The sequence below is a fragment of the Equus caballus genome, chromosome 1 (genome assembly GCF_041296265.1).
Source record: "Equus caballus isolate H_3958 breed thoroughbred chromosome 1, TB-T2T, whole genome shotgun sequence".
Taxonomy (NCBI): domain Eukaryota; kingdom Metazoa; phylum Chordata; class Mammalia; order Perissodactyla; family Equidae; genus Equus; species Equus caballus.
In genome coordinates, this window is record NC_091684.1 from 9,197,304 (window position 1) to 9,223,549 (window position 26,246).

At 52.7% G+C, this 26,246-nt stretch overlaps 1 protein-coding gene across 4 annotated transcripts in view; it reads right to left on the bottom strand.

The window, feature by feature from the left end:
- Nucleotides 1-26,246, bottom strand: part of LHPP (phospholysine phosphohistidine inorganic pyrophosphate phosphatase) — a 139,563-nt gene that overhangs the window by 19,791 nt on the left and 93,526 nt on the right. For 2 of the 4 annotated variants that reach the window (XM_070275841.1, XM_070275835.1), the window contains one exon: nucleotides 10-198. The exons of the other annotated variants lie outside the window; for them this stretch is intronic. In XM_070275841.1, coding sequence (XP_070131942.1) covers nucleotides 10-198 — 189 coding nt within the window. The remainder of the gene's footprint in view (nucleotides 1-9; nucleotides 199-26,246) is intronic. 4 annotated transcript variants of the gene reach the window in all.

Consider the following 26,246-nt stretch of genomic DNA (forward strand, 5'->3'; position numbering starts at 1 on the left):
GAATGATACCTAAACCTCCTCCCAGAGATTTTCACTTAGCTGGTCTGAGGTGTGGCCTGGGGGCGGGTGGTCCAGTCTCCCCAGGAGATTCTGATGGACAGCGCTGTCTGAGGACCACCTTGCTCCCACGTGCAGACCCCTTGAGGGCTGTCCTGCAGGAAGAAAGAGCAGCCTGCCACGGGATAATGCCACAGTTTCCTGTAAGACAAGGGAGGCAGCACAACGCCAGCCACTGGCTGTGTGGTCCTGGGCAAGTCCGTTTCCCTCCGGGCCTCAGTTTCCACACTAGACTCTGACCTAGACCTAACGTTCTCCACTGTGCTGCTTGGAGCCTCAGCTTCCCAGACGAGGCTGGGGCTGCAGGGTGGGGGTCAGGCTGCCAGGCCTCAGGAGCCCTGCCTGCCCGCCTCTTCCACTGGGGGGTGGTGTGGACTCTGCCCTCGCACCCCAGGCCCTGGGCCTGTGAATGCAGCCCCTCAGGTCTGCTCCACTGTCAGGAGGCCCTGCCCCGTGCTGTGGTGGCCTAAGTGGCCCCTGCCACCGTGATGGCCGAATTCGTCTCCTTCCAGAACTGCACGGGCCTTCCCTCCGCACGGCAGGGCCCCGTCTTTTCTCTCTGTCAGGCCACCCCCGCTGGACACTCACAGGAGGCTCGCTGGAGGGGCAGGCGCGGGGAGCCGACCCTCCTGTCCTGCCTCCCTTTCAGTTAACAAGCCCGGACCCCGAAACAGCACTGCGTGCAGCCCCACCTCACCGGTTCGGCGGCTGTGCCCTGCAAACTGCACACCCTCTCACGAGGCTGCTCTGTGCACCCCAGCGAGAACCGAAGAGACAGGACACCTCACCCTCAGCCATGGCGGAAACGGTGTGAAAGAACGGTGACCTTGGGCCTCAGGAGGGGAGGGAGTTTTTCTCTCTGGGACAGGGCTCCTGTTTCCTGCCAGGAGGTGGGCGACGGCTTTACCAAAAGCACAGTGCCCTCCCCGACATTACGGGGCACAGCCAAAGCTACGAACCCACTCTTGGTCCCACAGCAGTGCTGGGCCTAGGACCCTCAGTGACACTCAGCTGGGGGAAGCGGCAGACCCTGACAGAGGGTCCAAGGCCCAGCACTGCTGTGGGACTAAGAGGGTTTACTGCCCCTTTCTGAGCTTGCTTCCTCATCCACAGAGCAGAGGCCCGACCACAGCACTGCACGAACTGGCGGGCAGAGTGGGTCTGCCGCGTCTCTCAGCTGGGTGTCACTGGGTGCCTCCCGTGGGACGGGCCTACCGTGTGTACGTCAGGAAGCCCTGGGCAGATGGGATAGACCCTACCCTGCCTCCTGCAGCTCCTGCCTGGGGCTGACAAGTCCCAGTCCCAGCACGGGTGGGCCGTGGGGTGCTGGGCTGGGGGTGGGGGGTGCTGGGCCGGGGGGAGCCCTGTAACCCCATCACAGAGGGGCTGTCTCAGCGAAGGCCTGGAGATGCTCGCCATTGCCAATGCCCACATCACACTTTGACTCAGAATTCTGGGCCAGGAAAAGTTCTTTTGGCTCTGAGGGCACCTTTGGAGCACAAGCAAGACCCCCTTGACTGTGTATCCTTCATCCCCTCGCCGCCAGGAAAGGCAAGGGCAAGGCCAAGTGGAGAGCCCGCACGGCGCCGCCCCTCCCACCATGGGGAAGAGGTGGGCGTATAAATACATAGAGGGATTATTAATTAATCCAGGCCTTTTAAAACATCACAGGCATAAAGAGGAATGCCAACAGGGACATCCGGCTGCAGCAAACCCCTTGTGGAAGGTTTCAGCATTTCCCGGTGGCCACCCATGGGCACCGCCACTCCCTGGCATTCGGTGGCACTTTCCTTTGCACAGACCTCAGCCAGTGCTAGTTCTGCACCCCATCCCCAAAGTGCTCGCGGTCTGTGCTCTCCCACTTCATTTCATGTGCGTGTGGAATGAGACAGAGGAAGAGAGAAAAACGTTATGTGAATGAACGAATGAGCCCTTCACACTATTCTTTGGAAAGAATGATGGATTAAAAACCTGCAAAGCCAGTCAATTGCACATCTATTTTTCTAAGGGGGCAGGGTAGGGGTGGAGAGAACTTTCCTGAAAGGACTTGGCCTTGAAACATTAAGTCAAGCAACTGGATTTGGCAGCAGCCAGCTTCCGAGCACGCCAGCCTGAAGAAACTGCCGGACCAGCACGCTGCATCAGGGCAGGAATAATAGACTCATTCAAAGCTGAGCCCCGGAGCTGGAGAGCTAGTGCACGCAGGGGGCCTGCAGATCAGAGGGGCTGCAGCCCCGGGGACCCCGACCTCAGCTCTGCAGCCATGGCCAAGGCGCCCAGTGGGGACCACACAGATCTGTCCCCACAGATGTAGGAGAGCCAACAGGTCTGTCGAGATGGACAGGAAAAGGCCTCGCTCCGTCCATGCTATGAACACAGCAAGCAAGTGCCAGTGAATGGGACTTCCACTGTCCTTTCCACTGTCCCTGGGGCCACCCCCTGACAGGCGATTGAAGTCTCGAGGGGTGAGCCCTCCAGCACGACGGCCTTCCACGGAGCCCCATCCTCATATACATCAGAGGTCCAGCTCCTCCCCACTCATCCGGCCTGAACAAAGGGGCAGTGCTGAGCCTGCGTAGCCACTGCCCACACTTTCTCCTGGTTGCAGTCCTGCGTGGGCCCCTGAGATCATCAACTGTGTCTGAGTGACTCCGTGGCTGAGCCCGTGTCACCTTTTGAAGCCAAGTTTCAATTTCTGCTGATGGCCTTCGCCTTTGGAGGTACAACAGAAGCCAGAAGGGTGGGCACAGCGGAATCAAGCATTGGCAGCTTTGGGAACAGATGAGAGAAATGAGGACCTGGGACGCATGCTGTGAGCAAGTCTGGCCGCCACCAAAGGGGCTCCGTCTTTATGTTCTGAGCCGCTTATTTCGGAAAAGGTGCCTGCCACACATAGTCCTAACTCCCTTCCTCCTCTGCTCCGCCTGCTTCGAGCAGCTCCTCCTTCTGCGCAGACTGCCCCAAAGGCTGTGTGTAGACCCTGCAGCACGGAACAAGGTCTGCCAGGGGCTGAATGAGGCTGGGCAGAAGCCTCGGGCCTCGCAGAGGACAAGCCTTTTTCTCTTAGATAGTTCAGCAGAGAGGGCCCCAGGAGATCATTTTGGAGTCCACATTAGCTGCACCGCCGGGCAAAAGCCTTGATTTATGGACCCTCCACCATGGCTATAAATAACCACGCTTTGCTGGCAACACAGCAGGTCAAGAAAGCGAGCGTCTGGTTTTCCCCAAACTTTGCTCTTCCTTCCTCAGCTCCCAGAGCACACTGCAACGTGGGGACCAGCCCCTGTGGAGGGTGGGTCAGTGCCCCTGGTGCCCCTCACTGATGCCCTCTGTGCCCCTCAGTGCCCATCCCCAGCACCCCCCGTCCCCCAGTGCCAGGTGAGTGCCAGCAGTAGAGGGAGGGGATGAGGTTGGGTTGTGGTATGTCCCCCCTTGGAAGGCAGACTTATCCCCTGCAAGCTGTTGTCATGGGAGATCCTGAGGAATGAGAAGCCACCAATATGGATATTTTTGTGCAGACATTTGCAAAAACTTCTATTTTTTTAAATTAAAAAGTATAGATTGCTGCTCTAGAGAGCAATGCTTTGCGGTGGCTGGACCCCATGTCACCTTGGAGGCGAGGCCCAGGCTGACACGCGCTGTGCCCATGGCTCCCCCGGGCTGGGCACGCATGGAGCCCTAGACCTCCACGAATACCTGTCCAGCGGGTCACACTGCTCAGCCTTTGGCTCTCCTCGCACGGCGCCTGCGAGTGAGGTCTGCTGGGGCTGGGGGGCAGTGGGACTCTCCCTCGTGGCTGGCAGTGCTGGTGTGGGGCCTGCGGGTCGGGGATACCCTCATTACAGAGGCTGGCAGCCCTGTCCTCAACCTGCATCCGCACTCCGCCAGGGCTTCCACGCTCTCCTTGTGCTGGGGAAGGCTTGCAGGGTCAGCGTCAGTCCCGAGACGTTTCAGCAAACGTTTCTTGGCTTTTCTTTTTTTAACTCAGGGTGAGTTCTGGCCATACTTGAGAATGAACAGCCAAAGCAAAGGCCATAGGGGCAGAAAGGGGGACAGCGGTGATGGGGGAGGAATCGGGGCAGGGCTGGGGCACATCTCAATGGGGGCATGGGCCAGGCTACCGGCTGCCACACCGTCAAGGTCACCCTGGCCTCAGAGTTGAAGGAAGGGGTGGAGAAGAAGGGATGAATCAGAAAGGGAGAAATAAACATTCAGACTGAATCAAGGAGCAGGAGGTGAAGTGACAGGGCCCAATGTGAGAGAAGGAAGGTGGCTTTGGCCAAAATGACAGGGCAGAGGTGCTCACTACACCCCCAGGAAAAGCTCTCCTGCCATGGCCTGTTGAGTAGGGGCAGCCTCACTCCTCCGTGGGGGCCCACACACCAGCCCAGGCTCCCACGGCCCTCTGGACCTACCACCCCACTCAGTCCCAGGTGGCGCTCGGGAAGGCCTGAGGCAAAGGTGACCTGGGAGCCCTCGTGAAGCTGCCAAGGCGCTGACAGGGGCCGCGCCAGGGCCTCCGCGCCCAGGCTTGAGGAGAGACAGCTGGAAGGGGCACTGTGCCAGCTCCAGCACGGGCTCCAGCTGGGGCTCCAGCTGGGGCTCCATCTTAAGGGCACTGCTGGCTGGGACCAGGGTCCAGAGGTCAGGGGCAGAGGTGTCTGACTTAAGGCAAATCCCCTGACCCCAGAGCCTTCTGAACTCCTTGGGCTCTTCTCCAGATACCTGGCCTCCCCATCTAAGCGTTACTGAGAGTCATCAGACTTGGATGGCGGAGGGGTCAGAGCCTAGCAAACGCTCCTGCTGGGTGGCACATCTCACGGACTTGGGAATTCTTTGCTCTTTCCACCTCCTCCTCGTCCCTTCTCTACAACTCACCCAGAAACCCCTTTATTGGTTCACTTCTGACTGCTTTGTGCTCTGCAAAGACTAGACCTACAGTGTCCTCTCTGCATGACCCCCATACATCTTCTCTCCCAGGGTTATGTCAGCGCAACCACTGACAAGCACTAAGGATGAAATCAGCTGACATTTACATGGCTGACACCAGTTTCACCCCAGAAAGAGCTGTGGGACTGAATTTTCTTTACTAGAACATAAATTAAGTGGGCTGCACACAGTGGCGTGCTGGAGCTGGTGTGTACTGACTGTGCGCATCTCCTCCCAACTCCATGTTCAGTGACATTGCATTGATGCTCAAAATCAGCCACGATGGCAGTATTTACACCGTGGAAAGAGGCAAGTGCTACCAATCAGGGCTTTTTTCCCCTGAAGGGCTAGTTGTTAATTTAAAGCACACCACTTGAACTTGTTAATCCTCCAAGTTCCCCTTAGTTAAAAACAATTCCATGGGATGATGATTTATATGCTCACGTATACATGGCTTGTGTTCCCAGATGCACGGTAGGGCAATTTCCAAGATCATGACAATAAAACTTAATTACTATTAATCCAGAGAAGGTCTGTTGAAATGAGCAAACCTTTACTGTATAAAATTGTTCTGAGTCACTAACATTAACATTAGCAGGTGAGGTCCATGGGAGAGCTGCGGCCTCCTGCCCGCCTGTGGGCCTCCATGAAGGCCGTTTCCTGACCGGAAAGCCTACCCCTCTCTACCCGTTCGAGAATCTGCCTTTCCTTCAAGACTCAGCTCAGACATCTCCTACTCTGTGAAGCCTCCTTGGTCCTTCACAGGAGTGGCTGGCTGTGCCCTTCACTAGGCAGACCCCCTCCTGGGCACAGAGCCACGTCCCCGGGCCAGCCTTACGACTCTGTGCTGAGTCCACGTCTCTCTTCTCCACAAACCTGGGAGAGCCTACAGGGCAGGGTCGTCCCTCTGACCTTGACAAGTGATCACCGTCCACACGAGATCAGGCCTGGGGTGGGGGCGGTTTCCCTCACCTCTGCTCCTGTGCTGGGAGGGAGGAAGAGCAGGGGAACCCTTCAAGCCTTTCTCTCCCCCGGCCACACCTCTACACGGAGGAGTGACTAACCTCACTGACCTTTCCCCCGCCTCCCTGCCTCTCATGGACAGAAAGGGATCAAGGCAGGGACCCACTCACAACATCTGGAGCAGCTGCTGGGCCAGGACGGGGAGGGGCAAGGCGCTTCAGGACTCTCCTGCTTCACCATCTGGGACCCTCAGCCTGCCAGCTTAAGAAAAATGTACTCTAAAATGCTGTTTTAAAAACAACATCTAACAGGAGTGCAATTCTAATTACAACAGCATCAAAAAGAATAAAATACATAGGAACAAAGATTAACAACAGAAATGTAGAACTTATACTCTGAAAACTACCAAATATTGTTAAAAGAAACTTAAAAAGATCTAAATAAATGGAAAAACATCCCATGTTCATGGAATGGAGGACTTAACATTGTTAAGATGGCCACATTCCCCAAACTGAGCTACAGATTCAGACAATCCCCATGAGATCCCAGCTGACTTCTTCGTGGATTTTGACAAGTTGATTCTAAAATTCATACGGAATTGCAAGGATCCACAATAGCCAAAACAATCTTGAAAAAGAACAAAGAGGGGGATTCGCACTTCCCTATTTCCGAGCTTACCACAAAGCAACAGGAATTAAGTCAGTGTGGTACAAGGATGAACAGAAAGATCAATGGAATAGAACTGAGAGTCCAGATATAAAACTTTGTGTGTGGTTATCTGATTGTCAACACGGATGCCAAGACCATTCAAAGGCAAAAGAACAGTCTTTTCAACAAATGGTGCTGGGACAACTGAACAGCCCCGTGCAAAAGAATAAAGTTGTATCCTTATCTCACACTATGGGCAAAAATGAGCTCAAAATGGCTCAAAGATCTAAATGAAAAACTAAATACGAAACTCTTAGGAAAAAACCTAGGGATAAATCTCCATGGCCTCAGGTATGTAAAAGATTCTTAGATAAGACACCAAAAGCATGAGCAACAAAAGAAAAAATAGATAATTTAGACTTCATCGAAATTAAAAACTTTTGTGCTTCAAAGGACACCATCAAGAACGTGCAAAGACAACCCAGAGAATGAGAGAAAATATTTGCAAATCATATATCTGATAAGGGCCTATATCCACAATATATAAAGAACTCTCAGAACTCAATGATAAAAAAGACAAACCAATTTAAAAATGGGCAACGGATCTGAACAGACATTTCTCCAGGGAAGATACACAAACGGCCAATAAGTCCATGAAAAGATACCCGACCTCATTAGTCATCAGGGAACTGCAAAACCACAATGATACCACCTTCCCACCCACTAAGATGGCTAGAATCAAAAAGTCAGATAATAACAAGTGCAGACAAGGGCATAGAGAGATCAGAACCCTCACACACTGCTGGTGGGAATGTAAAAGGGTGCAGCTGCTTTGGAAAACAGTCTGGCAGTTCCTCAAATGATTAAATGTAGCTACCATACGAGCCAGCAATTCCACTCCTAGGTCTATACCCAACTGAAAGAAGCCGGTCACAAAAGACCACATATTGTATGGTTGCATTCATACGAAATGTCTAGAATAGGGAAATCTATAGAGACAGAAAGTGGATTCATGGTTGCTTAGGTTGGGGAGATGGGGGGTTGCTAGATGAGAAGGGTGGTACACGGTTTCTTTTTGAGGTGATGCAAATCTTCTAAAATTGACTAATGGTGATGGTGTGTGAAGATACTAAAAATCACTGAATTGCACACTTTAAATGGGTGAATTGTTCAGTTGTGGATTACATCTTAACAAAGCTGTTTTAAAAATACACATTTAACTGGATGATAACAAATATGGAAAGTTGATATATCACAGAGGTGGCATCAAAAATCATTGGGAAAGGGTGGGCTATTAAAAAACAGTGTTGGAACAGCTGGTCATCCACACAGAAAATAAAATTAATTATTTTCTATAATTAGTCCCTGCCTCACACCATGCACACGAGTCAACTTCAAGTAGATTTAGCAAAGCAAAACTTTAAAACTCTGGAGAAGAATGTAGAATATCTTTCTGACTATGGGAAAGGGAAGATATCTTAGACAAGGTGCAAAATGCATGAACCATAACAAATGATTAGTAATCTTATTGTATTTCAATTTAAAACTTCTGTTCAATAAGATGCCATAAGGAAAATGAAAAAACAAATCACAGACTGGGAGCAAATTTTTGCAACACAGATAACTGACAAAGGAGCAGGAGTAGAATGTATAAAGAATGGTTACAAACTCATTTAAAAAATGACAAGCATTCCACAGTAAAGGGTACAAAGGACAAGAATAGATAATTCACAAAAAGGAAACTGGAATGTCACTAAACATTTGAAAAAGTGCTCAACCACACCCAAAGTACGGGGAACACAGATTATATTAAAACGGGATACTGCACACTCTGCAGATTTGGAAAAGTTTGAGAAAAACCTCACAGTACCAAGAATTGGAAAGGATGTGGGAAAATGGGATTCTTTTCCACTGCTGGAGGGGACAGAAATGGGCACTCCGGAGTGGCCGACGATCTCTCATTAGTACACTGTGAATGCTCGTCCGCTCCGAGCCAGCTCTCCTGCCTCGGAATCAGGGTTTACTAAACTTGCCTGATAACAGGAACCAATGAAGCATTGCTGAAAGAAAGAAAAGATTCCCGGGTCCAAAACTCAGACCTGCCAGGGACAGACCTGGTATCTGTATATTTAACAAGCTCTCCAGGGTGATGCTTATTACCCAGCAAGTGTGGGGAAAATTGCCCTAAAGAAAGCCCAGCACATTTGCACAAGGAGGCCTGCCAACACTTCACCACCGCGTGATTTATAATCATGGAAACGTTGGAAACCATCTACACGTCCATCAACAGGAGACTGGAATACAAATTGTGGGGCAGCCATACGTTGAAACGCTACAGCGTAACTCTGGCCTCCTTCCTGGCCAACCCTGAAATGCTCATTGCCAGAGGCTGGCCAGGCCTCTAAATAAATAGGTCCTAGGTGCGATTTCCCCTGATGGCGCCATGTCGCATGAACACAGCTGAGGAAGGCTGGACAGCGTTCAGTGCTGTGGTTCTTCTACCTTCCCAGCAGCTGACTGTTTCCATCAGGAGGCAGGAGTGACTCACACCCACGCGTTCCAGGTGGTGGAGGGGCTGCCCGGAGCAGGAGTGCCTTCTGCAAAGGGCACGCCAAACCCTGGTGCCGTGAGATGCTCCTCGAAAGAAAAGTTCTGTGGTCAAGCTAGTTTGGGTTGCTTCTCAGCCAGGTTGCCTACCACAGCACTGGGAAGACCTGCCTTACAGACCCAGGGACCCAGTGACAGCGTCTGGGACACCTCCAGGGGCACATGTGTCAGCACTGGACCGTAAGCACGTTAGTCTACAGCAGCCAGCTTTTCCCAGACTAGTCCCTGCAGAACCCCTTTTCTGTGGAATCCCCTTTACTAGACACCCCTCTGACCTTCGATGGGGCCTCTGAGCAGCCTGATATGGGTGGGGCCAAAGATCAATGATGCACAGCTCATTGATCTTTGGATAGATGCTTTTGGATAAATGGTGCCTCTTCCCAAAGGCCAAAACCACAGTGTGTGAGCCACGACTGAGTGCCCACTGGCGGCCAGGCTGCACAGTGGTGGGGGCGCCAGGGCAGAGCGCAGAGGCCCAGCCCTCCAGGTGCCCACAGCACTGCTCAGACCCCACCAGCTTTGGACGCACGGCACAGTGTGAGTTCCTCATGGCCAGTGTTTGTGCCTGGGTCCCCTGGGGTCTGTGCCCCCTTGGCACCTGGCACAAGGCACACAGGTACCTGGACACAGGTCACAGGGAGGACACAGGAATGTCCTTCCCAACTGTCATCCCTCCTTACCCCTGCCAACGCTGGGTTAGGTGCTGTCCTGCCAGCTCCTTTGGCCCCTGAAACCCCGAGTCACGCCTGTGCCCTGTGGCTCATGTCAGGTGGGGCTCACAGAGCCACCCCTGAAGGCCCATGCTCAGCACATAGCCAGCAGCCCCCGTGCGGAGTTATACACTGGGAACCAGGGCAGGGGTCGCAGGGAGAGGTCTCTGGAGGATTCCTGGGGGCGACACATCTGGGGGGCCTGGAAGGGCAATGGGAACTGGACCCATGGCCATGGGAGGAAAAGCACCCTGGTGTGTGTGCTGGCTCCTGTCCTGAGGGCCAGGGAGCGGGGTTCTGAGCTGGGGACCACTCTCCTAGGGCCCCCAGGCCCCTCAGCTAGCCACCGCAGCCAGGCACTGAGGAATGCTCAGTCCAGCCTCTGGAAAGAGCAGCTGGGACAGGTGAGAAAAGGCCTAACCCAAGTGCTGGTTGTCATGATTTCCTCAGTCAGCTTCCCTGGCTGGGCCAGTGCTTGGACGCTGGTGATCATGACAGTGTGACCTCACCCCAGGGAGCTCACAGCCTGCGGGACGGGGGACACACACACATGGACGAATCATCAGGCAGCAGTTAGAGTAGCTAACCACAGTGTGAATGCAGCTGCGATAGAGGAAACGCCGTCTGCTGAGAAGGGGATCAGGAGTGAAAGTGTGTGCGTGTGTGCGGGTGTGCGCATGCGTGTGTGGGTTTATGCAAGAATGCGCACATGTGTGCAGGCATGGGCATATGTGTGCAGGCATGTGCACATGTGTGGGTCTGTGTATGGAAGCATGTGCTTGTGAGTGCAAGCATGTGTGCGTGTGTGTATACATGCATGTGTGTGCAAGCATACGAGTGTGGGAGCATGTGCACATGCACACGTGTAGGGTGGGGAGGAGCCTATCACCGCCTCACTGTGAGGGAGTGAGGCGCCCACAGCATGGCGCTGCAAGGTGGGGAAGGCAGGGCCAGGCCAGGCTCCAAAGGCCACCTGGCACCGTCTGAAGAAGGAGGAACGAGGGTCAGACAGGCACACCTGCGTGCCGCCAGCTGAGGCCTTGGGCTCCCCAGGGACCCTGGGAACTGCAGGCAGGCCCTCTGGAGAGTGTCAAGAGTGACAGTTTATGAACCTTATTAAGTTTTTTCTTTGGATCAATAAAATCTCAGGGTGGGCTCACTCCAGGGGAAGTCTTGATTTAAAGAGAAGGTTACATGGGGGACAGGCCATGTGGGTGGGCTGGGGGTGGGGGTGCCCTCCATGCTCAGGAGGCTGGGGTGGATCCAGGGACAGCCCGTCTCTAGGGGGGCTGGAATGGGGGCGAGTCACCCTGGTCCTGGTTCTCAGGGCGCAGAAAAGAGTGGCCAGCAGCAAGTGCTCAGGAGCAGCCAGCCCACCTGGCTCACCTCCTGGCTGACCACAGATGGCGCGGGCTGGCGCCTCCCTGGGCCTCTTCCCCAAGCTCCACAGTGGGGATGATAACATACGTCCTTCCCAGGAGTGATCAAATGAGTCCGCGCCAGGCCTAACGACAGTGAGCACTCAGCGGGCACTCCTGTTATTCTTCAATTTCCCTATCCTTAGAATGTAAATAATAGGACCTGCTCTGTCTCCTTAGAGGCTGCTGGGTGGGCTGGACAACATACCTGAGAGCTCAGGATGATAAACAGCCAGGTCACCTTGACCCTGGCAGATGGAGACCTGGCTGTGGCCTGTTGTTCAGCAGCCCATCCCGGGCACAGGCCAGATGGGGTGGAGGCAGAGCCTGGGGGATGGTGGGCTGGGGACGGCGGGGGTGGCAGGGCTCTTCCTCAGCAGCACAGACACTAGCCATGGGCACCCCGTCTGGGACGGGCCTTCCACCTGCAGCATGCCACTCTGCAGAGCCCTCCCTGGTCCTCCAGCTGTCCCTTGCTCAGGGATGTGCACACTCTCTGTGTGTGCATGTGCAGGGGGGGCCAGGAGACCCCTGTGCCTGTGTTTCCCGGCAGGCCTGGGGCAGGGGGTGGAGGGGTACCCGGGGCAGGATATGGAGGGGGGGTCTGGCCCAACCACGTACCCTAAGCGTGCCCTCCACATCCCCTCATCCCCTCACTGCCTCATGCTTTACACTAGTGCTTTATGTTCTGCTGGGTTCTTAACGTTTTTTTTCTTTAAATATATTTCTGGGAAAGCTGTATTTTTACTCTTGTCCTGCCAGGCTTTTTTTTTTTTTTTTTCTAATATGTGTGCACTCCATTAGGCAATAAAATCTCCACATGAAGTCATCCTCGGCAGCTAATAATCAAAACCCTGGGTGTTCAGAGAACAAAGCGATTAAGAGGACCAGGTCTGAGCGCTGCAGACCAAGCAGAAACGACCCGTGCGGTTGGGATCCACGTTTCCGTTCGGCTCATAGCTGTTTTATGAACCGCTGATGGTTGAATATCACAGCAGACACCCAAGGGGCGGCGAGCCTCTTGGTGGGCCAGCAGGCTGCCTGGGGTGCCTGCCCAGCCCCTGGCCCCGGCCGTCCAGACACATCACCACTCCCGCTCAGACGCCCACCGCGCCACCAGGATAAGCACTGACTCTTGCTGGGAGGCTTTTACTTATCCACACACATGGCGGCTTCGGAGGCCAGAGTGTGCAGGAGCAAGACACGGCCCCTGCCCCCTAGAGCGGGCGACGCGGGGGACAGCAGGTCTAGGGCAGCCAAGTGCAGGAGGGGGAAGTAGACAAACAGAGGGCAGGAACGCAGGGGAAATATGGACACAAGAGCCGGCCCCTTACATCCATCCTACAGACGCCGACACCTCGATCCTGGAAGTTCAGCCTCCAGAACTGTGAGAAACAAGTGTGTGTGGCTGAAGTGCCCCCTGCACCCCTGGCATGTGGTGGTTTGTTCTGGCGGCCCGAGCAGACCGACGCATGGCATCTGAGCAGAGGGAAGGGAGGGGGCAAATGGGCCACTCCCCTGGGAGAGTAGGGACCATTTTGTAGAATGTCCTTCAGTTTGTTTTTGTAACAGATTTATTGAGATATAATTCACATACCATATCCTTCACCTATTTAAAGTGTACAAATCAATGGGTTTTGGTATACTACATTATTAGTTTTTCTAAATTGTGGTAAAATATATAGAACATAAAATTTCCTATTCTAGTCATTTTTAAGGGTACAGTTCAGTGGCATTAATTACATTCATGATGTTGTGCAACTGTCACCACTATCTAGTTCCAAGAGTTTTTCGTCGCCCCAAACAGAAACTGTGTACCTGTTAAGCAATCACTCCCCATATCTCCTTCCCCCAGCCCTTGGCAACCTCCAACCAAATTTCTGTCTCTGTGAATTTGCCTATTCTGGTTATTTCACACAAGTGGAATCACATAATGTTTGCCCTTTTGTGACTGGCTTATTTCACTTAGCATAATGTCTTTAAGGTTCACCCTCGCTGTAGCGCGTCAGAACTTCATTCCTTTTTAGGGCTGAATAATATTCCATGACAGGGATAGACCACATTTGGTTGATCCACTCACCAGCTGATGGACATCTGGGATGTTTCCACCTTCCAGCTGTTGTGATGAATAAGGCTAAGAACATTCATGTACAAGGATCAAGTCCCTGCTTTCAATCCCTTCCTCTGTGTGCTTATGTCTGAGGCTTTCCCCTGACTGATGGGGAATGGCACACAGGGCTGAGGCGCCCTCTCGGTGCATCGTCGGGAGTGCGTGATGTCTTATGGCAGTGACACTAACCTTGACCACTTGGTTAAGGTCGAGTCCACCAGGATCCTCCACTGTAAACTTCCCATTTTTCCCTTTGCAATTGCTAAATATTTGGAGGAGGGGGGATCCTTGAAGGCTATGCAAATATTCTGTTTCTGCTTAAACTTCCAAAGGACTCTGTTTTGCACCTGCCACGTTGGAGATGTTTAATGATGGGTAACGGCAGAGGTCACGAGGCTACTGATGCCAACATCCAGAACGTGGGAGGGCCAGCTTCAGGCAGAGGTCAGGAGGCCTCCTCTGGCTGGGTTTAAGGCCGCAGGCCTGGCTACGTCACCTGAGGGAGAATGGAGAAGGAGAGCAGTGGGCCTAGGCAAACTGCCCTGGAGCCTGCAACATCTGACAACCGGGAAGGAGAGGGGCCAGCAGGGAGCCTGAGAAGCAGCCCCGTGAGTGGACTGCGAGGCTGAGAGGGGCGCATGGCCTCAGCAGGTGAAACACTAGAACCCATCCTTAGCTCTTCAGGATGGCAGGCCCACGCGTTCCCACCTCTGCATGTCTGCCCACACCCTTCCCTCTGCCTCCCTTCCATCCCTTCCCGGCCCCTGGCCCTGCATACCCTCCCTCTCACCCTACAGGGCCCAACTCAGATGCTGTGCCTTCCAGGGCCATTCCAGGTGCCCAGTGGGATGTGACCACTCCCATCCCTTGGCCCAGACTCCTCTGGACTTTGGTTGGGCCCTTGGGACAGCATGGATGCTGGGTATCAGTCCCCGTGAACTTGGACCCTGGGGAGCAGCTCCCACATCTGATTTTCCACTGTCCTGACTCACCCACCACCTCTGCATACGGGATACCTTGTGAAGTTTAAAGCCAGTGATACTCCCACAGTGGTCCTCTGAGTCAGGCTGTCTGTGTGTGAAGTTCTGGGGATCTGAGGTGACCATAACGAGGTTCCTCCCTCGAGGGCCCTGCTCTAGGGGAACGAATGAATTCTGTGTGCACCTGCCCACAGGGAGATGATCCCGCTGCTGGTGATGTTCCCGACTCCCACTTTCAGGCAAACCTGTAGCCCTCAGTGCTGTGCGGCTTGTTTGTGTAGCTGTGTGTTGAGAGCCATATGTCAAAAACGACTTACTGCTCTGTGTAACAACAAATATTTTGGCAGGCAGGTCTCCTCTGCTTGTCTGGCAGGTTTCACACATGTGCACACAGACAACACACGTCGTCCGATGGCAGATGTAACTCACACAGGCATCAGGAGCCAGCACCGCCGTTTTGAATCACCTGTGCTGTGCCAGGTGCGACCACAGACACAGCTCCCATGGCACTGGGCACCGGGAGGCGAGGCCTGAGCCTGGCGGGTTCATGGGCATGGCATGATGGCCAAAGGGTTCGTGGGGCTGTGCTGTGGCGCCTGGGGCCTGTGTGCCTGGAGGCTGCGAGGGCGACTGTTCATTCCCAGGTCTCAAACGTGAACTTGGACCTGTCCAAGTCTCAGGCACACGAAGCCATAGTCTGGGAGTGCAGAATCCTCCGTGTTTCAGGCGTGGAGAGGGAAAGCTGCCCAGCTCCATCCTGTCCCTGAGACCAGCTGCTGCATAAGTGGGGGCAGGGACCTCGCCTCTTTGGGCCTTGGTTTCCTTATCTGCAAAATGGCTGGCTTGGCACAGGGGACCCCAAGTCCAGCATTCCATCTGGGTCCACGATCTTACCTGGTGACAATGCTCAGCAGCCGGTGAGGCTGGGGCCACAGGCCCTCATCCATTGGGTGGGGTGATCAGTGGCGCCATATTTCTTGGGAGCGATAAGGCAACGGGTATGAGGGGTAAAATACATCCCCTCTGACCCCGCAACTCCACCTCGGGGAGTTTACGTTAAAGAAACAGTCAAACCAGTTACAAAAATATATGTTTGTGGTGAAATCCAAATAAAGTCAGGAGTTTAACAATATATGTCCAACGTTGGGTCTCCACTTGTGACAAGGGGACCATGGAAACGTAAGATATTGACAAGAGAGGAAAGTGGGTGGAGCACGCCCGGGAACTCTTGGTGCTACCTTAGTGACTTTTCCGTAACTATGAAATTATTCCAAAAGAAGGTTTATTCTTAAAAATACACACACATATGTCTGTATAGGAATTTTCACTGCCACACTGTTTAAAATAGTGAAAATGTAGAAACGGCAAGGTCTACCAGTCTGGGAGCTGTTAGATATGTCAAGGTACCATGGGGTCACACATACCACGCAGGTACACAGAAGGAGGTGGGAGCTCCACAGACACCGACCCAGGCACCCGGGGGACATGAAGCAAGAAAAACACTATTGAACTTTATACTCAGGGTATGTCCCATTAAGGTAAAAAGTGTGTGTTTCTACAGGTGAAAGAGTCTAGGAGGACCGATGTCGAACTGCAACAGTGGTGACATCTCTGGGAGGGCAGCCATGAGGGGATGTCCACGTTCTAGTGCATGTATTTCTGTGTTACTTAACAGGGCGTTTCTTTACAACGCGCCTACGGTACTTTGTGCAAGCGAGCACCCCCCCATGGGGATTACAGCAGAAGGCTCCTGACCGGTCTCCCTGGTCCGCCCTCACCCCCCTGTAATCTTCTCTCAGCACAGCGGCCAGAGGGACCTCTTTGAGACCTGAAGTCAGATCACGTCTGTCCTCTGTGCAAAACCCCGCAATGGGCTGTCCTGGCAGCACAGAAGAGAAAGCACTGACCGCTCCCTCCCTCTGCTCCAGCCACCGCCTCGGTGCTGCTCCTCCAACACTCGGGGTCTCCTGAAGCTGTCTTGCCACCTGGAATGGCTCCCCCCACAGAAATCTGCACCAGCCCCCACCATCTCCTCCAAGTCTTGGCTCAAACCTCACCGCTTCCATGAAGCCCCCCTGAACCCACGTGCTGACCCCACACCTGTACCCACAGTGCCCGGCACCCTGTTCACTGTCTAGAGCCCCTCTCGTCCTCTCACATACAATACAGTCTGCTTATTTGCCATCTCCACTGTCCGTCTTCCTCGGTCAGCATGTGAGGTCCAGCGGCAGGGACCTCCATCTCTACAGAGCAGCTATCCCCTGAGTTCTGGTTAAAGGAGGGAATGACTCAACAGAAAAACCATAAAACACTTCCCCTTATGAGTTCTCTGCGCTCCCTGATGGGCTGGACGTTACTTAACCTTTCCACGAAGGGCCTCTGAAAAAGGGGATGACTCCACCTTGCGCTGGTCTGCCTCCCGGACAGGTGGGTGCGGGGCTCCAGGGACTGCGGCCTGCACATTTGGGCTGTTGGGCCAAGGCTCCGGAGGTTCTCTTTTCATGTTATTTGGTAAGTTGCTGAATGGAAGTGACTACATTCTGTCTTTTCCTTACATATTTCTTATCCAGTTTTTAAAATTGGCTGCTGCTTCCTCAAAAAGTTAAACAGAGTTACCACATGACCCAGAACTAGGTACATATCCAAGACAACTGGAAATATCTGTCCACTGTCCATTGTACACGGATGTTCACAGCAGCTTTATTCACAATATCCGAAACAGTGGAAACAACCCGAGCGACCATCAATGGATGAATGGACAAATAAAATGTGGTATAGATGTGGTGGAATATTACTCAGCCACAAAAAGGAATAAAGTACTGACACACCCTACAACACGGACGAACCTTGAAGACATAATGCTACATGAAAGAAGCCAGTCAACAAGAGACCACATATTGTATGATTCTATTTATAGGAAACGTCCACAGCAGGCAAATCCAGAGACTGAAAGTAGACTGGAGGTATGGGCTGGAAGTATGGGGAAATGGGAAGTGACTGCTAATGGGTACTGGGTTTCTTTGTAGGGTGATGGAAATGTTCTGGAATTAGATGGTGGTCGTAGTTGTACAATTACAAATATTCTAAAAACCTAAAATCCACTGAATTGCACACTTTAAATGGAATTTTATAGTATGTGAATTATATATCAATAAAAAAAATTTAAACCTGGCTGCTCATAGGATAAAATCTCTGATTTGGGACCAATCTCAACTCAACTGTCCCCTTCAACTCCCCAGGCCCCGGACCAGCTCCATGCCTAACTCAGAGCAGGTCCTTAAGGAATGCTGGCTGCATGGAACTAACTCAGATGGAACCCAATTGAAGATCTGTGTGCTGGGGCCATGGGCATGGGCGAGCCAGCGTCATCCATGTGGTGGGGGAGACAGTGAGTCCACAGGCAGCAGTGACCAGTCAGGAGACGGGCAGGGAGGGGCCACTGTAGGGTGCTGTGGGGACAGAAGGGGAGCTCTTCCTCCAGTCTCGGGGAGCAGACTGTGGGGGCAGAGGGCACCTCCTGGAGAAGTGGCGGCTAACCTGAGATTTGAGGGGCTGGTGCCGGTAGCTCAGGGCGGCGCTGTGTCTGGAGTTCAGACGATCTCAAGAGTAATCCTGGAGCCACTGAAGACACTAAGGTGGGGAGGGACTTGGCCAGATCTGCCTGTTAGAAACATGTCTTAAGGGGCCAGCCCAGTGGCACAGCAGTTAAGTTCGCACATTCCGCTTCGGTGGCCCAGGATTCACTGCTCAGATCCCGGGTGTGGACTTACGCCTGCTTGTCAGGCCATGCTGTGGCAGGCGTCCCACATAAAATAGAGGAAGATGGGCACGGATGTTAGCTCAGGGCCCATCTTCCTCAAAAAAAAAAAAGAAAGAAATACATCTTTTTTTTTTTTTTTTTTTAAGATTTTATTTTTTCTTTTTTCTCCCCAAAGCCCCCCAGTACATAGTTGTATATTCTTCGTTGTGGGTCCTAGTTGTGGCATGTGGGACGCTGCCTCAGCGTGGTTTGATGAGCAGTGCCATGTCCGCGCCCAGGATTCGAACCAACGAAACACTGGGCCGCCTGCAGCGGAGCGCGCGAACTTAACCACTCGGCCACGGGGCCAGCCCCAAGAAATACATCTTAAACCTAAGTTAATAGCCAAAGTTTTCCCCAAGTAAAAGGCCTTCCTCCCCAGCTGTGAGGAACAGATAAAAGTGGAAAAGCTGATCTATGGGCTGCAAGCCAGACCAGCGGTTACCTTGGGGGCATACTGACTGGGAGGGGGTGCGAGGGAACCTTCTAGGGGCTTGAATGTTCCGTATGTTGATCTGGGTAGTGGTTCACAGGTGTACACACATGTAAAAACTCACCAAGCTGCAAACTTCAGAATAATGCACTCTACTGTATGTTAGAACCATCTTTAAAAAGAACAGATAACACTTACTGATGACAGTCATTCGTCCAACCATAGCTTGCTCCCCTGTTTCTCCCTTCTCTGCAGTCATGGTGTCTGTGCTTGCGGGGTGGGAGACACCTGTCTCCCTGCTGGGCTACAGCTCCGAGAGGGCTGGGTCCAGGTCTGTCTTGGTTACCGTGATACCCACAGCGGGGTGCCGAGCACATCAGGTCACCAGCAAATGCTTGTTAGTGACTGAGTCTGTATCCAGGCGGCCTGGTCCTCCATGCCCCCGCCTGCTTTGGAAACCCCGGCTCCGTCTTCAGACAGGGCACACGCAAGCCCAGCGCCGGCCAGCCCAGGATGGCAGAGCTGGGGTCCCGCTGCAGCGGACTGCTCGCTGACTGCCCATGCGGCCACTGTGCCAAGCAGCCCACAGAGACCCTGAGGGGCCGAGGGGCCTCACAGCTACACCTGTTGTGTACATCCCCAAATACCTGACCCAAGACTGGGGAGAGGAAAAACTCCCAACCTTTCCGAGAGCCTGGGCCTCTCAGCTGCCGAGCTCCCGCCGTCTCACACCACAACCTTGAGCCACTCATGGTGGTGGAAGGACAGCCACTCCGGGTCGGGGCCCTGCCCACAGGACGGGGTGCTGGCCGGAGTCGGAATGAGCCCGACCCAGGCCGTGAGTGTGGAGGGGATGGGGCCAGGGGGCGCTCAGAACCCCAGGGCATAGGCCTGGAGCCCCAGGACCAGCTGGCCCTGCGCTGCCCCCTGGGGGTCTGTTGCCCACGCACTGGAGTGAGACCCGGTCCTGACAGCCCTGCAGAGTGGAAGGGGGCTGAAGCGTGGTGGTTACAGCACAGCTCACTACAGACAAACCTGGGGATGCATCCTGTATCCCCAGGCATGTGCTGTCATGTCATCTGCTGTGCCTGTTTCCTCTTCTCTGAAATAGGGAAAGGTCACCGCAGCAGGACTGCTGTGTAAAGACTAAATGAGCGGGTGTCCTCCTCCCTGGCCTGCATGGAGAGCATCAGACGCTTGGCTCCCCCTCTGAGCACACACCCAGCAGAAACGCACCTCTTGTGCACCCACAACAGGTAGGAATGTTCCCGTGCACTGTTCCTAAGGGACCCACACACCCACGCAGGATCACGGAGAAATGGCGGAAACCGCACAGCAGTGAGAGAAGATGGGGTGTGTGACAGGCAGCACTCGGGACTCACAAACTTGGGTGTAGCAACAGCAGCCAGACACAACGGAGAACGCACTGCGGGGTTTACCCATATGCAGTGAAGAGACAGATGGAAGAGACCACGGAGCCCAGTCAGGAAAGTGCTCACCCTGGGGCCAGGGGTGTGACGTGAAGGGACATGTGGTGAGGTTCAAGGGCTGGAATGTCTAGGGGGCTGGAAACGTTTCTTGATCTGGGGCTGATTGCAGGGATGTATTTCACTTTGTGAAAATATACCAAGTTGTGCACTTCTCTATATTATGTGATTTTTTTTTTTTGAGGAAGATTAGCCCTGAGCTAACATCTGCTGCCAATCTTCCTCTTTTTACTGGGGAAGACTGGCCCTGAGCTAACATCTGTGCTCATCTTCCTCTACTTCATATGTGGGATGCCTACCACAGCATGGCTTGCCAAGCGGTGCCATGTCCACACCCGAGATCTGAACTGGCGAACTCGGGGCTGCCAAAGCGGAACGTGCAAACTTAACCACTGCACCAACGGGCAGGCCCCACTATTATGTGATTTTTAATAAAGCTAAAGAAATTTTTTAAAGAACCATGGAATATTATACAGCTACAGAGCAGAGCACAGGGAGCTGTGGTATGCATGTGCATGAGCCTGTGTGCACACGTGCATGAGTGTGTATCTGCGTGTGTACACAAGTGTGTACATGTGTGCATGAGGACATGCATGTGTGTATGTACATGTGGGCTGATGTGTTTGCTTGTACATGGTGTGTACATGTGTGTGCATGTGTATGTATGCATGCCTGTGTGTCAGCACTGGGCTCCAACCGAGGAGCATAACGCTCCGTCTACCGTAGGAGATCACAAGCCACAGCTGGTAACACAAGAGGCCACCTGAGGCTGACCGGGACGTTAACCAACAGTGCTGCCCCTTGTCACGCCAGAGTGCAGCTTTGTGGTCATCCAGGGATATTAAAGACTCACAGGACACCATAAAGGAGACCACAAAGGACATTTTCATTAATAATAATCAAACTAGTTCCTACTCACTGAGCATTGCTATGTGCCGGGCCAAGAACTGACTTGCATTTCCTATTCTGTTATTTAGGCCCATTTACAAGCGGAGGAGCCCAGGCTGAGGGGCAGCCAAGGTGCACTGAGAGCAAGAAGTGGCTGAGCTGGGGTTTGAACCCGCCCGTGCCTCTCGTTAGCCCACGAGCACACACTCACTCCCGGTTAGTGTCCTCCTCCTTATTTAAGAATGTTTATCACGCCCTGCTCTGCCCAGGCCTGTGGACACAGAGCTGACCAAGGCAGGACCCAGCCCCCAGGGAGCCTGCAGTCCACTTGTGGGGACAGACCCAAACAATTAGCCCCAGCAGAGGTCAGGACAAAGCGGTGGGGCGTCCAGAGGACAGGGGAGCTAGGTCCATGCTGTGTGGGACTGAGACTCAGTGGGAGCGCCAGCTCTGAGCTCCTGGGATCCCAGGGAACTCACCCTTCACCTCAACCTCCCCTGCCACCTCATTGTGGGACCCCCTCCCCAGCCGTCCTCCCCGCTAGACTGGCAGGGAGCTCTGTGGACCGGAGCTGGACCTGGCCCTGTCGGGGTCCTGGTACCTGGTGAACACCATCTGGAGAAGAGCTGAAAGGACGAGGCTAGCAGCCTCCAGTTTCCCGAGTGGCTTGTTTCTCCCATGGAGCTACACTGACAAGGTGTGTACTGTGTGCCAACACTCCTAGAAATGGGGGGCCTGACCGAGGGGGCAGGGTGCTGCTCCTGGGCAAAGTGCAGCTGCCCAAGATCTCCAACAGAAAGGGTTTGGGTGGCCGAGATGACCATACAGCCCTCAGGCTTTGCTGCTGACCCACGGCCTCCGTGTCTAGGTCACCCTAGACAGCCTCACAGTGGCCTAGCCAAGCTTCTGCTGGGATTCCATCAGCTCTGCACAAAAGACCGCAAATGCAGAGGTGTGCTGGTGAACTGGCTCCCTGAGGGCACAGGGGAAACTAGTTTGCAGCGTTTGCCAATTGCCGTGGTGTAAATACATACCTCTACCACAGCGGATTTCAAGCTGCCAATGTGACACGGCTGAACAGAGCTGGGAAGACGTGCACAACTGAGTCCTCCAAGCTGGTCCCTCTGGCTCCACACCCCAAAGGCCTAAATCACAGTTGCATATATCACCTGAGCCACACAGCTTGGTGTCGATGCTGGGAAAACCACAGGCAAGTGGGCAGAAGCCTCACAGGGGTTGCCGGGTGCGGTCCCCAGCTTAGCACCCTCCGAGGACAAACGAGCGGTATGCCCCTAGGGGTGCAAAGACAACCCCTTCTGAGAGTGGGTCTCCCCAGGGACCCAACGATGCTAACCAGACTCCTGGTACTGGGGGAGAGGGGTGCCCGAGCATGTGGAGGGGACATAGTGACATGTCCAGTCTTCAGAATCTGGGCCCCTAAGGGTAACTGGAGAAGGTGCTGCCCGCCGGCCAGGCCGGAGAACCCCTGGGCTAAGCCCCACCTGTCCCTCGGCCTCGCCTGCTGAGACGCCTGCGTGTGGCATGGCAACTGCCACAACAAACACTGAAGGGGCCAAGCCCAGCTCCGCAGGCCACCCAGGGGCCACACAGCCACACCACGCCCACCTCCCCACAGGCCTCTGAGGACAGCAGGGCACGGTCCACATTGGCGCCTTGGTTTTGTTAGGTTTCTGAAGGTGTAAAGTCCAATTTTCTCCTCAACTCGCACAAGCACAGAGGGGCAGAAGGCCCTCCAGTCTGGCGTGGACCCGCTGTAACCCAGTCCCCGGGCTGGAGCAGGTTGCTGGCAGCAGTACTCCAGGCTCGGTCTGCCAATCTCTCCAGCTGCCTCCCAGTGACCTTGAGCAAGGCCAAACTCCCCCAGGTCTCGGGCTGCACGCAGGACAACAGAGCTGCGCTTCTTCCCCTCCTGACAGAGCTGAATGTGCCAAGAACTGATACTGTAAGCCTAAATATAAATGCATTCAGCAGAGAAAGGCCAGTAAGTGAATTCCCGGGGACCGTGACCTGCACAGCAAGCCCGCAGGTGCCTGTGTTCTTTATCAACTTCCAGTAACGGATGGCAAAGAAGACTGTCCTTACTTCTGCAAGTAGTGAAAGAGCAAACAGATAAATAAAACCTCTATCTCAACCAAAAAGACTTTCCCAGGGAGGAAAAACGCCCTCTCACACTCGCCTCTCAGCTGGCTGCAGGTTCCTGCGGGAGGGGAGGTTTGCCCAGGGAAGGCCCTTGAGAATCTCGTGGGGCCTCGTTGTTGCCCGGCGGTACGTTTACAAACATGCAAGCAGAGTGGGCGGTGAGGATGCACGGAGGCTCCCATTCATGTTTTCAACATCTAAGCAATTCTCCGACCTCAGCTGGGCATCCTACAATCCGACTCAGTTCAGACACTATCTACCTGGAGATAGCGGCAGGTCCCGTGGGTCAAGGGCTCAGTCCCATAACACTGTCTCCCCACTCCCAACTTCAGATGTCAATCACAAGCCCGAGTTGTCACCTGTGCTTCTGACTGACCAGCTCTAAAGTTGGAGGTTCCCACAACCCCCTCCTCTGGTTCAATTAATTTGCTAGAACAGCTCAGAGAACTCAGAGAAATATTTACTTACAATTACCAATTTATGATAAAGGATATTACAACAGCCAGACGAAGAGGTACACAGGGCAAGGTCTGGGGAAGGGGCGAGTTCCCATGCCCTCTGCAGCCGTGCCAGGCCCCCAGCACCTCCACGTGTTCACCAAGTCGGAAGCTCCAGGAAGCCGTCCTTCTGGGTTTTTATGGAGGCCTCATTACGTAGGCACAAGTGATTAAATCATTGGCCAGTGGTGACTGAATTCAATTAGTGCTTTCCAAAAGTCACCTCATTAACATAAACTCAGTTGCGGTTGAAAGGGGCTTGTTGTGAACATGAGACACCTTTATCGTTCTTATCACTTAGGAAATTCCAAAGGCTTTAGGAACTCTGTGCCAGAAACAGAGATGAAGACCAAATATATATTTCCTACTATAAATCACAGAGTCACAGAGCCTAACATGGGATACGTGCAGGTGAGGACATGACCGCTGAATGAAGACACACGCTCCTGTGACAGTCCCCGCCGCACTCCTGCCTGGAAACTGCCTTCCGGTTTACTGCCTGGTGGGAGAACAGGTTAGAACAGGTGTGGCTGGCCCAGGTGAGCACACCACCAGCCTGGGATGTGGGTGTGTCAGGGAAGTACAGGGCGAAGCCCCAGCAGCAAGTGGTCAGAGCGAATCCCCCAGCCCCCAGCAAGTCCCCAGAACCCAGAGCTGCTGTGAAATGACTGTCTAGAAACTGGGTGCACCGTATGAGCTCCCCAAGAATGGCTAGCAGAAGAGCTTTACTTTGCTTTTGTGGTTTCCCTTTTAATGTATAACTTCATCCATCATAAAAAAATAATGTAACCATACCACATGCTTGGAACTTAGAGATAAGAAGAAAACACTACCCATAATTCCACAGTGCAGTGCACTACCCCAACCCCAGGCTCAGCATCCTGCAATGCAACAACCTCATTCCTCGTCTGTCTCCCACTGGGGACCCAGGAAAGACGGCAGGAGATGGATGTCCAGAGAGATAAACGACAGGTCGACGCCAATCCTCTAACTCAACCACATGAGCATCTGGGGATGCTGCCTTCCAGTCTCTTCCCCTGACAAGCAAGCTTATTCCAGAGTTATCATCGCTCTTCAACAAGCAAGTTTGTCACCAGCTCCTGTCACTTCAGATTACATCATAGGCAATTTTCCGGGTGGCTACTTACAAATGTTTTTCTTTTCCTTGTTCCACTGTTTTTTCAGTAAACTTTTAATTTTGAGATGCAGTTGTAAGAAATCTACTAAGTATAGATTTACCCAGTTTCCTCCAATGGTTACATCTTGCAAAACTACAGAACAACATCAAAACCAATATATTGACAAAATATAGAAGATTTCCATTACCACCAGGATCTCTCATTCTGCTCTTTATAGCCACACCCACCCCCCTCTGGCCCTGACACCCTTCCTAACCCCTGTCAGCCACTAATCTGTTTTCCATCACTACAATTTTATCATTTTAAGAATTACATTATATACGTGGAGTTGGATAGTATGTAATCTTTTGAGAAAGCTTTTTTCACTGGAGATTCACCTCGTTTATCAACAGTTTGTTCCTCTTCCTTGCTGAGTCGTTTTCCACTGTGCGCATGTACAGTTAAACTATTCACCCACTGCAGAACATCTGGGCTGCTTCTAGTTTAAGGCTTGGAGAAAAGCTGCTATGAATATTCAAGAACAGGTTTTTGTGTGAATTACAAGTTTTCATTCCTCTGAGATGAATACCCAGAAGTGCCCTTGCTGGGTCATATGACAGTTGCACGTTTAGATTTTTAAGAAACAGCCAAACTATCTTCCCAAGTGGTGGTACCATTTTACACTTTGACCAGCAACGTCTGAGTGCTCCCGACTCTCAGCATCCTCATCAGCATTTGCTGTTGCTGCTGTTTTTTATTTTAGCCATCCTGACAGGTATGTAGTAATATCTCATTGTGGCCTTCATTTGCATTTCTCTAATTACTAATGATGCTGAACATTTTTTAATGTGCTTATTGGCTATTTGTATATCATCCTTGGTGAAATACCTGTTCATTTTTTTTTGCAGTCTATTTCTACTCTGTTCTAATCGGGTAACCTCTATTTTTCTATCTCACATTCACAGATTCTTTCCTCTGTCCCTCAATTCTGCTATCAAGTCCATCCACTGAGTTTTTTATTTTGGCTACTGTATTTTTCAGTTCTAAAATTTTCATTTGGCTCTTCCTTACATCTTCTATTTCTTTGCTGAGACCTCCAACTTCTTTGTTGAGATTTTTGACTGTCATTTTTTTCAAGCTTATTGGCAATTGCTTATTGAAGCATTTTTATAATAGCTGCTTTAAAATCTTTGTCCTAACATCTGTGTCATCTCAGTACTGGTGTCTATTCATTGTCTTTTCTCATTCAAGTTGAGATTTTCTTGGTTCTTGGTAAGACAAGTGGTTTGTATTGAAACCTCGACATTCTGGGTATTATGGTATGACACTCTGAATCTTATTTAAACCTGCTCTTTTAGGTGGCTTTTTTTTGGATATAACTCTGACAGGGGAAGCAGGGTACAGCTGCCTCATTACTGCCAGGTGGGGTGGAAGTCCAGGTT